Source organism: Lutra lutra, chromosome 15, assembly GCF_902655055.1.
Source record: "Lutra lutra chromosome 15, mLutLut1.2, whole genome shotgun sequence".
In the NCBI taxonomy this organism is placed as follows: domain Eukaryota; kingdom Metazoa; phylum Chordata; class Mammalia; order Carnivora; family Mustelidae; genus Lutra; species Lutra lutra.
In genome coordinates this window covers 30,708,770-30,721,567 of record NC_062292.1, presented here as the reverse complement: position 1 = coordinate 30,721,567, position 12,798 = coordinate 30,708,770, and the positions used below count along the sequence as shown (strand labels likewise).

Below are 12,798 nucleotides of genomic sequence, written 5' to 3'. Positions count from 1 at the left end.
AAAAGAATTTCACGGGTGATTAAGGTGAGTAAGATCGAATACATTTATGGGTTAAAAAAGCTTTAGTACCAATATTGTACTTAGGTAGAACTAAACCTTAATTTTCTCTCATCTGCAGAAGGACGAGTTTCCTTGGATTACTGGCCTGCTTTTTTTTTTTTTTTTTTTAAAGGTTTTATTTATTTATTTGACAGAGAGAGACCACAAGTAGGCAGAGAGGCAGGCAGAGATGGGGGTGGGGGGAAGCAGGTTCCCTGCTGAGCAGAGAGCCCAATGTGGGGCTCAATCCCAGGACCCTGAGATCATGACCTGAGCCGAAGGCAGAGGCTTAACCCACTGAGCCACCCAGGCGACCTGGTTTGCTCTTAAATAAGAAATTATAGGGGCATCTGGGTGGCTCAGTCGGTTGAGCGTCTGACTCTTGATTTTGGCTCAGGTCCTGATCTCAGGGTCGGAAGACTGAGTCCCACGTCAGGCTCTATGCTAATCATGGAATCCAACTGGGATTCTGTCTCCCTCTCCCTCTGCCCCTCCCCCCTCAAAAAAATGGGGGGAAATTACATAAGGATTTAATTTTCGATATTTGCCTGAGAGGTATTTAAGTGTCACCATGTTTAAGAAGGTAACCAGAGGTTTCACAATGGTTACCTTGTGAACACCCTGTGATACTACTCAACCAAGTGTTTTAAACCTTTGATACTTTTGACAAACTTGCCAATTTCAAATCTTAAATAAAGTCTTTTTAACTTAGAGCTAATTCTGAAATTGACTGAAGGGCCCCTAGAACATCTCCAAAGATTTCTTCTCTCCTTATGAAGAGGGAGATGTCAAATGATGGCTTACTTGCTATGTTGTCATGGCAGGGGAGCCCTGTGGGGTACCAGCCTTGTTTATGGCGTACTGTGTGGGTATGTAACTCTCGCAGAAATGACATGAGACTCCTGGAATCTGGTACGTCCAGTATAATGTTACCATAGTCTTCCCAGTTGTCATTTGAAAATTCTGTTACAGAAACAACCAAATCTCCTGTCAATCCCATCATAATGGACTCTAATTGATCTTTAACAATGGAGGTTTTTTTAAGTTGTCTGTCATTTACAGAGGTATTGTGTTAGTTGGGTGTTTTTGCAATAATGTTCCTGCCAAAGTGTGTCACCTTCAAGGAGTTTCATGGAAAACCCTCGGGCAAATACAGGTTTCCAGTAACTTCATAAAAATGAATGGAGCAATCGCTTCTCGGCCTTTTGGCTAAGATCAAGTGTAAAAATGAACTGCGCAAGAATTTCTGGAACTGAAGGCAAAAACCTGGATTCATACAGAACAAGAATTAATAACACGGGGCTGAATAAACTAAGGATTAGTTTTTACGACTCTTGCCAGAAGCGCTGCTGGTTCTTTAATATTTTATTTTTCCTCATCTGAGGAACCACAGATGACTTAACAGCAGTTTGGAAAAGCCTTTATAAACAAAGATGAAACATTTACTTTTCTCCCAGCCTGATCTCCCTAAAATTTAAAAATGAAGGTAACTATAGAGAAACACTCATTTGTACCTTTGTCCATATTCCATTCTAGTCTTGTTAACTGCCGCTGAGGCTTTGTGACTAGACCTGTGACTAGACCGGGTCCTGAATTGTTTCCTCAATCATCTGCCCATGACTCTCCACAGTAACATTTCTGGTTTCCCCACCACTATGGGTCAGAATCACTACGAACAAAGACTGCCTTCCAGCCCCTGGGGACGGCCCCATGCCGGGCGGCCCTCCCCAGGCAGGTGGCCCTCCCGAGGCAGGAGGCCCCCAGAGTTCAGGGTTTCGACTCTGCATAAGCAGCACGCAGCTGAAGAGGGACACCTGACATCTGGTCTGCCGCAGCTGAAGACCTCAAGTCAAAGTGATGGGAAGAGAAGCACGCAACATGGAGGTGGACTGCTTCCTCCTAAGTCCCCAGAGGAAACCTTCACACTTCAACTAACCACAAAACCCTTTCTTCTTTTCCCTCTGCCCTGGCATTGGCCAAAAAGGTAGTGGGGGAGGGGCAGGTAATCCAACTTCCAATTGACTGTTGGACTTGCCATGATACTCCTGCCTCAGTTCCTCTTGAGCAAATTCAGCCCCTCTCTACTGTGCCTGACTCTCTGAGCCCTGGGTCCATTCTCCTGTCTCTGATTAACAGCCCTATGATCCAGCAATTGTAGTAGTGGGTATTTACCTACAGAATACAAAAATACTAATTCAAAGGGATAAACACAGCAGGCATAACCTGAATAAAACAGTCCATGTGGTCTACAGACCCTTAAATTTCACTGGACTCTGTGGCTGTAGCAGAAGGCCCTCGTGATTCAAACTTATCTCCCTCTGGCAGGTCCCAGGTTCCCTGAAATGGGTAGGAATAAAAGTAAATGCAGCTAAGATCAGGAACCTCTCCTTAACTCTTGAAAATATTACCAAATCTGCTCCTACAGCAGAGTTATTCAACAAAAACCCGTAGACTCTGGCCAAAGTTGATTCTGACAGTAGCATCGCACTTGATTTTATAAAAAGAGGAGGTGTCCACGCTGTGGCCAAGACCTCGTGCCCCACACTTCTTGGGAAGCTGCAACTCAGCAACATAAAGTCACCGAACAGGCCACTTGGCTTACAAAAAGTAATTCCTTCAAGAGGGTCTTTCTCTGACTTGATTTTGATTTGTGTGGGTCTTGGGACCATGGCTACAAAGTGCACCCAAAGTGCACTGGGAACTGTTCTGCTTATAATAACCAGAGCTGGCTCCCTAGCATGCTGTATGCCCTCAAAAGCTTCAGATGCATGTTCACAGCCACTAAGAACCCAGCCCAGGAGCTCCCCAGGAACACAGAGTCAGAAACGGGACTAAGACAATGACCCACTAAGCAGCAGTGAGCCTGAAGTCATGACCTGTGCTTACCACAGAGCATCAGCAAACACTGAGACCTTCGGAGACCAAGCGGGGAGGGGCGCCAGGGCCGTACATTTTTATCACATCCTCAGGTAGGCTGAAGGTAGGACCAAAAGTGGGAGAATTGTTAAAAAAGAGACAAGGCCATGAACAGAATCAGTTGTGCCAAGTCCCAGTCAGCAAACCGAGACTTAACACCCAACCCAACTGCAGGTGTAGCCTCTCCCAGAAGGTCACATCACCTTCAGCCCCTGGGTCTGGAACTCCTGGTCTACACCAACGGGGAAACCCCTGACAAAGGGAGGGATCCTTCAGCCCCAGGTCTCCACCAGTGAGGAGACCCTGACCGCAGGAAGGAGACCTTCAGCCCTGGGTCTTCACCAGCAAGGGGATCTCCTGACGCAAGGAGGGTATCAGCCACGGGTCTCCGTCAGTGAGGGAATCCTCTGACCAGCAGGTCCAAACTAGTGAGACAATCCCCCCACACCTTGCAACAGACCCCTCTGACCCCTTAGGGAGGTAACTTGGTATGAAACGACATAGTCCTTCCTAATACACTTCCTTGTCCCACCTCCTTTCTGCCTTAAAAAAGTCTTTCTTTTCCTACAGCTCTTCGGAGCTCCTTTCTACCTGCTGGATGGTATGCTGCTGATTCATGAACTGAAGAATTATGCCAATTTGATCTTTACTCGGTTCAACTGTACTATTTAAGAAGAACACTGTAAAAGTACTAATGGCAAAGAATTGTACACTTCACAATGGTTAAAATGTAGGCAGTAATGTCTCTGACACTGGCTATAGAAACATTTCTAGATCTGTCTCCTCTGGCAAGGGAAAGCCAAGAGAAATTACATTACTACACGAAGATAAAATCGTCTGTACAGCAAAGGAACCATCAACAAAATGACAAGATAACCTACCAAATGGGAGGTAACTGCAAATGACGTATCTGATATGCCAAAATACATAAATACATAAAGAACTTTATACAACTTAACACCAAAAACCCCCTAATAATCCTATTAAAATGGGCAGAAGACATGAACAGACACTTCTCCAAAGAAGACAAGAGAGATGGCCAACAGACACATGAAAAAATGTTCATCATCATTGATCACCAGGTTAGTGCAGATCAAAACCGCAGTGAGATCCCACCTCACACCTGTCAAAGTGGCTAAAATCAACAGCACAAGACACAACAGGTGTTGGGGAGGACACGGAGAAAGGAAACCCTTGAGCCCTGTTGGTAGGAATGTAAACTGGTGCAGCTGCTCTGGAAAACAGTAGGGAAGGTTCTCAAAAAATTACAAATAAAACTACCCTACAATCCAGCAACTGCACTACTGGATATTTACCTAAGAATAGAAAAACACTAATTCAAAGGGACACGTGCACCCTGATGTTTCTAGCAGCATTATCTATAATAGCCAGATATGGCATCAGCCCTGCTGTCCACTGAGTGAGGAATGGATAAAGATGTGGTATAATGAAATACTACTCAGCCATAAAAAAGAATGAAATCTTGCCATTTGAAACCTGGGTGGAGCTACAGAGTGTAATGGTAAGTGAAATAAATCCATCAGAGAAAGACAAATACCATATGATTCCACTCGTATATGGAATTTAAGAAAGAAAACAAATGAACAAAGTGGAAAAAAGGAAAGAGAGAGAGAGAGGCAAACCAAGAAACAAACTCTTCAGTCTGGAGAACACACTGATGGTCACCAGAGGGGGTGGATGGGTAGGGGAGTGGGTGATGTAACAGATGGGAATTGAAGAGTGCACCTGTCGTGATGAGCACCGGCTGTCACATGGAAGTGCTGAATCACTATAGTGTGTGCTGGGATCTAATATTACATTATGTTAATTATACTTCAATTAAAAAGATGGTTAAAATGGTAAATTTAAGTTAAACATATTTTATCACATGGGCGCCTGGGTGGCTCAGTGGATTAAGCCGCTGCCTTCGGCTCAGGTCATGATCTCAGGGTCCTGGGATCAAGTCCCGCATCGGGCTCTCTGCTCGGCAGGGTGCCTGCTTCCCTCTCTCTCTCTCTCTCTCTGCCTGCCTCTCCATCTACTTGTGATCTCTCTCTATCAAATAAATAAATAAAATCTTAAAAAAAAAAAAAAAACATATTTTATCACAAGTAAGAAAAAGAAGTTAGGACCCCTTTACAATTATTCCTAGAATTCTGAATAAGCACAGATGTTACAGAACATGGGTTCAAAAGTATTTTGTCTTATACCATTCATTACTTTTCTTTCTTTTTTTACTTACTTTCAAGACTATTATTTATTTATTAGAGAGAGTAAGTGCATGGGTGCATGAGTCAGGGGGTGGGCAAAAGAACAGGGAGAAGCACACTCCCCACTGAGCAGGGAGCCCAATGTGGGACTCGATCCCAGCATCCCGGGATCGTAACCTGAGCCGAAGATAGATGCTTAATCCACTGACTGAGCCACCCAGGTGCCCCCCCCCTTTTTTTGTTTTTTTAGAAGATCTATTTATTTGAGAGAGAGCAAGCACAGGCAGAGGGAAAGGAAGAGGGAGAGAATCCCAAGCAGACTCCTGCTGAGCACAGAGCGTGATGCGGAGCTCAAGCTCATGACCCTGAAATCACAACCTGAATTGCAACAAGAGTTGGATGCTCAACTGAATGAGCCACACAGGCGCCCCATAACTTTTATTTCAATGATTACATCTATATTTAATCACAGAAACCTGTCTTTTGTCATACAATAAACTCTGGAATCAGAATGTTATCTATTTACATAGTTGATCGTAAAGAAATAAAGGAAGGAAAATTAACATCATCTTACCACGATAACATGGTTAATTGTTATTTGGAGTTTCTTGCCAATCTCTGGACATACCCATGGAAATGTACCCCTCTGTATCCTGCTCATCACTAAACTGGAAACAACAGCTGAACATTTCAAATGCCTGGAACACTGTTACGAGGTTCATAGACATTGCCTATTATACCCGATATTCTTAGCTCATGAAAATTTAACATTTCTAGATGAGATTTTAAGATATATTTTAGTCTTCTGGGACACACTGTAAACAAACAAACAAAAAAAACAAATGGGGAATTTTGAGTCTTTTAGTGGGATTTACTGCTATTTTTAAAGACTAAGTATTATCGGGGCGCCTGGGTGGCTCAGTGGGTTAAGCCGCTGCCTTCGGCTCAGGTCATGATCTCAGGGTCCTGGGATCGAGCCCCGCATCAGGCTCTCTGCTCAGCAGGGAGCCTGCTTCCTCCTCTCTCTCTGCCTGCCTCTCTGCCTGCTTGTGCTCTCTCTCTGTCAAATAAATAAATAAAAAATCTTTAAAAAAAAAAAAAGACTAAGTATTATCTCAAAGCACTTGACAGACATTTTGTTTTAATTACATTTATTAAGGAAGAAATAGAAGTTTAAAAAAATTCCCTTTGTCCAAGGGGCTTTTGGTGATAAACATCTTCTATCACATTATTTTTTTTTTTTTTTTTTTTTTTTTTTTTAAAGATTTTATTTATTTACTTGACAGAGAGAAATCACAAGTAGGCAGAGAGGCAGGCAGAGAGACAGGAGGAAGCAGGCTCCCCGCTGAGCAGAAAGCCCGATGCGGGGCTTGAACCCAGGACCTGGGATCATGACCTGAGCCGAAAGCAGTGGCTTAACCCACTGAGCCACCCAGGCGCCCCTCTTCTATCACATTATTACCAAACATACCAAGTAAATAATTTGTTATTGCTAATTTTCTCCTAAGAAACAGACTCCAAAGGAGCCTGGGTGGCTCAGTGGGTTAGAGCCTCTGCCTTCGGCTCAGGTCATGATTCCAGGGTCCTGGGATTGAGCCCCGCATCAGGCTCTCTGTTCAGCAGGGAGCCTGCCTCTCCCTCTGACAAATAAATAAATAAAATCTTAAAAAAGAAAGAAAGAAACAGACTCTAAAAGATACTGAGAAGTTGCTTTTACCTATGAGTCTTTTCAGACTTCTAGGACCAAGATGAGAGAATTTTACTGTCCTCTCCCCCTACAATTTCACATATCAGTAAGAGAAGAGGAAACTGTATATATAACAATCTGTGGAACTGGAGTAAAAGTCTAGCAAACTTTAGCACCGAAAGGGTAAATACTGAAAATGCCACTTTTCCTCAGTCCAGGCAGGCGGTCTGACTGTGTTCTCTCCTGGCAATCGGAGGTTCTGCATCCTGTCCCTCTGCCAGCTCTGGCTCTAGCTATCAACATAGACCTGTGAACAGAACATCCCAGGAGGAGGGGAGATTGGGGAGGAGAGTGGGGAGAAGAGAGGAAGGGGAGAGGAGGGTGGAGGCAGGAGGGTGGGTGCCGCAGGATGATCAGCTCTCTGCCCTGTGGGCAGGTGCCCAGGTGCTCACTAAGAACTTTCCCTCTGCGGTTCTGTGTGTGAGGCTCCAAGGCTCCCGTGGGAGCACACGGCACATGCTTAACTGAAGCAAAAATACCCACTAGGGTCAAAGAGAGGACATCACCGAAAGCCCTCCTTTGCCTTTATCACTGACAAATGCTGAAAACGGACCATGAATAGCCCAAACCACAGTGCTACAGAAAGCTGCTTTTAAAGTCACACTGATTTTCCTATTAAAATGTCTTTCTCTGTCTTTTCATTCCATATTCCCAGCTTGTGTATAGAAGTTGCCCAAAGGACGGCTGTCTCTAATTCTACACTCTTCCTCCTAAATCTCCATATTTACGCCAGTTAAATGGTTCTTTAACCACCCCCCATACACTATATGCTCGCAAGAGAACGTCTGGAAATACAAGGCTGGGACCAACACAGGACGGGCCCTGAGACTGTTGAGGGGCTCACCGCCACCTGAGAACGTCCACACTCACAGCCAGCTGGTGGTGTTCCCCTGCTGAACACACACGATGTCACAGAACAGGGACATCAACAAACACAGTGCCCTGCATCATGATGTCTGCACACAGACAGTGCAGCGCCCAAGCAACCAGACCCCTGTCCCACTGACACACGTGAGTGACAGCTGCTTCTTCAGCAATCTCTGTCCCCGTGGCCCAGCCTTCCTTCCAGATGAGACTGAAGACACCCTATCACAGCAGTATGGCCACGTTAAAGTGAGTTGGAACAAAGGCCCCTGCACCCTCCCCAAACCTGAGACCACAAACCACTGAACCCATGGAGCCAAATGCCCACAGCTCTCCCTGCGCAGCTGGTCCAACGATGCATGGGGCTGGTGGATGGACCAAACCAGACCACACAGACGAAGCCCTGTAACCCCACCCCTGGGTCGCCCAGTGCCCATATGTCAGTGGACTTACATCTTCACACAGCTGAAACCCCTGGGCGGTTCAGCCCCTCTACTGCCCTCCATGCCGCAGGAATGAATGGGCCTGTGTTGCTTTGTAAGCATGAGTGTCACCCTCTGGTCTAGGAGACGTGCTCCTCAGAGGGGAGGCCTGAGTCAGAGGGTTTCCCGTCCTCAGCAAGTGCACACCATCAGGAGCACATACTTCCGCGCACAGCATTCTATTACCTTCTTTTCTCGATAACTTTGCCTTTGAGGTGGGGTGCTTTTACCCAAGTCCGAGGGCTAATAACTGCGGCAAATGGCACTCAGCATCCCGTGGTGCTGTCCTGTGGTGCTGAGCAGCCCACAGAGGAGAACACGAGGGAAACAGCAATCGGTCATCACTATGGGTCCAAATGTGTGCGGCCCTGAGCACCCACAGCTCCCGTCGGGCATGCCTCCTCCGGTCCGTGCCTGTATTTAGTGCTCGCCCAGGGGCAAGAGTGGAAGGATTTTCTGGCCACCAGAACTACCGGGAGCTCATGGAAACAAATCAGGAGCACGTGCACGTGCTTGTGTGTCTGTGTTTGTACACACACACTTTAACCAAAGCAAACAACGCCTCAGAGACAGCTCCGGGAAGGAGCCCAGGACAGGGACAAAATGCTGTGTGAACTTGTCACAGAACCCGGTGGCCACAGAGACCCAAGGACGCATGTGATAGCAGGGCTACGTGGCTTGGCTCTGCGGACGTCCTGGGTCGGGTACTTCGTGCTGTGGGGCTGCCTGGCATACCATCACCCCCACCTGGGCCCCAAACGAGTGTCCCCAGATGCTGCCCAGGAGGTGGGCTGTTGGGAGTCAGATTGCCCTGGGTCAAAAGCCCTGGACCAAAGCCATGTGTCTTCATGTCTCTGACAGGAAGCCATGCTGGTGGCGGCTAGAGGGCTCTCCTGACCTCCCAGCCTCGAGCCGACCCTCGCCAGGAGACTGACCAAGCTCCAGAACCTCCTCCTTCCCAGACTCACCCATTCAGTGGCCCAAACAGAGAGTTTCTCCTGCTCTGTCTTTGCCCCTCAACTCTACAGTCAGTCCAGCATCCTATTCGTTCACACCAGACCCAGTTCTCACACGTGTTCTTTTTGCCGTGCCGGACATGGCTTTGCGTGTGGCACACCTCCCTTCACAGCTTCTGGCTTCACTTCCTCCAAGAAGTCTTCCAGACATCTCACTGGGGCCTCCCCCCAGAAGGCTGGTCCCCCTTGCACCCCCCCCCCCCCTTGAAAGGTAGTAGCAGACACTCACTGCTCTATGCAGTTTTAGGTAATGAAAGCCTGGAATCTTCCTCTGCCATTACAGAAAGAGAATACTACACACATGTAAGGTTTACTGTTTACTAGTGGCAACCAAAAAGGCATGAACCATTTTGTCCCACTCTTGGTTTCAGCTCAGCTTGTGATCTCAGGGTCGTGAGACTGAGTCCTGCTCAGCATGAAGTCTGTTTAAGACTCTCTCCCTCTCCATCTGCTCCCTCACCCCTACTCTCTCTCAAACAAACAAACAAAAAATCTTAAAAACAAGAGTGGGGAAAAAAAAAAGAAGTGGTTCTGCTGCCTAGTGGTTTTCCTGATCTTTTTACATTTTTAACCCTTAGGGTGCTATTTTAGGAAATAATATCATTTACGGAGAAAAACATTTATTGGAGGTTTGATAATTGTTTTAGCTTTGCCTTTTTTTTAAATTAAAGAAAGTTGGGGCACCTGGGTGTCTCAGTCGTTAAGTGTCAGCCTTCGGCTCAGGTCATAATCCTGGGTCCTAGGATCGAGCCCCACATTGGGCTCCCTGCTCAGTGGGAAGTCTGCTTCCCCCTCTCCCACTCCCCCGCCTTGTATTCCTTCTCTTGCTGTCTTTCTCTTTGTCAAATAAATAAAATCTTAAAAAAAAAAAAAAAAGATTAAAAAAAATGTCAATGCACATTATTTTTGTAGCCATACAATTTAGGGTGATTTGCTTTCTTCTTTGTATTTTGTCCATATTGTTTATTATTTTTATAACAATAGCAACATGAATACTATACAGGCATCATAAAGCTGGCGTGCACCAGGGTGACTGGCTGGCTCAGCTGGTAGAGTGTTGATTGGTCATGGGTTCGAGGCTCATGTTAGGTATAGTTTACTTAAAATAAAGGAAAGGGATCCTGGGTGGTGCAGCTGGTTGAGCGCCCGATTCTTGGTTTCAGCTCAGGTCATGATCTCAGGGTTATGGGACTCAGCCCTACATCAGGCTCTGCGCTCAGTGCAATTGGCCTGAGATTCTCTCCCTCTGGCCCTCCCCCAACGCACTCACATTCTCTCTCTCAAATAAATAAAATCTTAAAAAGAAAAAGTTGGCCGGGGCGCCTGGGTGGCTCAGTGGGTTAAATCCTCTGCCTTCGGCTCAGGTCATGATCCCAGGGTCCTGGGATCGAGCCCCACATCCGGCTCTCCGCTTGGTGGGGAGTCTGCTTCCCCCCCCCCTCTCTGCCTGCCTCTCTGCCTACTTGTGATCTCTCTCTCTGTCAAATAAATAATAAAATCTTAAAAAAAAAAAAAAAGTTGGCCTATACAAACATGGAGGACAGATTCAACACTGTGATTGAGACTAAGTTTCCGTGGATATTTATAATGGGCCTGTATCTATTCACTTCTCAGCTACAAAAGTTTCTATTCCATTTATTTTTTTTTTTTTTTTTTTTTTTTTAAAGATTTTATTTATTTATTTGACAGAGAGAGATCACAAGTAGGCAGAGAGGCAGGCAGAGAGAGAGAGGGAAGCAGGCTCCCTGCTGAGCAGAGAGCCCGATGCGGGACTCGATCCCAGGACCCTGAGATCATGACCTGAGCCGAAGGCAGCGGCTTAACCCACTGAGCCACCCAGGCGCCCTCTATTCCATTTAAAATTCCTCTAAGGGCAATTTCTCTAAAGTAACAAAGATTCAAAAGAACAAAATGTGTGATTAGAGTAAAATCTCAAATACATCAGTCAAGCATTTAACTCTAAATATCCCTTTTATTTTAAGAAAATAAAATGAATAGACAGTCTCTTCAATTATCTAAACCATTTCACCTTTGGGAGACATAGGCTGAACAAATATTTAAAGCTACAGATACCTGTGTGTGTCTAAAAGGAGAGAAACACATGAAACCATGCCATTTCCTTTACTCACTTTTGTAATGGTTTTTAGGATGGCCAAACGGTCTGCGGGAGGTGGCAAACCCACAAACAGTGTTTTGTCCAGGCGTCCAGGGCGCAGGATCGCAGGGTCAATGATATCTAGAGAAGATGGGAGGGTCAAGTCTTTAATAAATTAAATATAATCTTTTAAAAAATATAATTAACATGAGATGTGAGAAGACGACTTTTTAAAAAGAAAAAATTGATAAATTAGACTTTATCAAAAGTTCCTCCTCATGAAAGTATATCCTTCAGAAAAGTCCAGCCCATGTTTCTGCCCAAACCCGCGAGCCACCAGGGTTCTCTGGCTCAGATGAGGACCCGCCACGTGAGCCTGGGATTCTGGCGGGGGGGGCCTCCCATTACCCTGTCCTCAGGGGCCAAATGTCACAACCTCTGACTGGCCTCATCTCTGAACTTCCCCTCTCTGGGACCCACTGCAATGCCCCTAGGGTTATCTTCTAAAACACCTGCCGACCACTCGCTGTGGCAGAACCAAGCCCATATCTCTCACCACAGGAGGAAGGCCCTAAAGGACCCGATCCTCCCATCCTAGTTCCCTCTCTCCTCTCTCCTCACAGTCTCCCCAACTCCCACACCCCACTGACCAGACCTCTCTCTCTCCATTCCCTAAACAACCTAGAAGCCTCAAGCCTTCTTCTCTTTGCTCTCAGTGGTTCCTTTCTCCAAAATACTTTCTTCCTCATTTACACATAGTGGGATTCTCAAACAATGCTTCCTCCAGGAAGCCTTCCCAGAGTCCCCCAGAAGAAACTCTTGCCCTTGTTTGTCCTCACCAGACTCTTGGTAGCAGGAGCAGAGAGCAAGTTCCAAACTCTGCCTGACACTGAAGTTCATTAGGTACATTCCTGATTCCTCTGTGAAGAGGCCCTCAACCATTCCAGAGAGGCTTCACGTAGCTCACTATGATAAGACCCTTGTTCACGCACAAGTGCACCTATAAATAATGGGTCTCGTGTTTTCTAATGAACACACTCAGACTTAACCATTAATTTATTCCATAAAGAGGTAGAGCTCTTTCTAGCTGAAATTCTGATTCTGTTAATTTTGTTCTTCAGTTCCCTTGGGGAAGCTAAATACTTAATTCAGTGATCTTTTGATGTTCAACACAATATTGGACTTTCTCTTGAGATGCTAGGATATACTACTTGGAAGTAAGGAAGAAACGGAAAGTTGACTGCATAACCCCTGCAGCATGATGATGGAGTGCTATCCCACAGGCCTGAGCGCCCTCTTACCCTACAGGGCGAAGGACCCCACACACTCAGGTCTCAGGAAACCTCTGCAGTTTAAAAACTTACTGAGGACTGCATTGTGGCCTTTCCCCGCTGCTCTTCCCTGACACCCTCAGTCCCCAGGCAGCCGC

At 46.1% G+C, this 12,798-nt stretch overlaps 1 protein-coding gene across 7 annotated transcripts in view; it reads right to left on the bottom strand.

Moving 5' to 3' along the window:
• Positions 1-12,798, bottom strand: part of NVL (nuclear VCP like) — a 102,173-nt gene that overhangs the window by 22,039 nt on the left and 67,336 nt on the right. For all 7 annotated transcript variants that reach the window (XM_047703797.1, XM_047703802.1, XM_047703801.1 and 4 more), the window contains one exon: positions 11,404-11,510. In XM_047703797.1, coding sequence (XP_047559753.1) covers positions 11,404-11,510 — 107 coding nt within the window. The remainder of the gene's footprint in view (positions 1-11,403; positions 11,511-12,798) is intronic.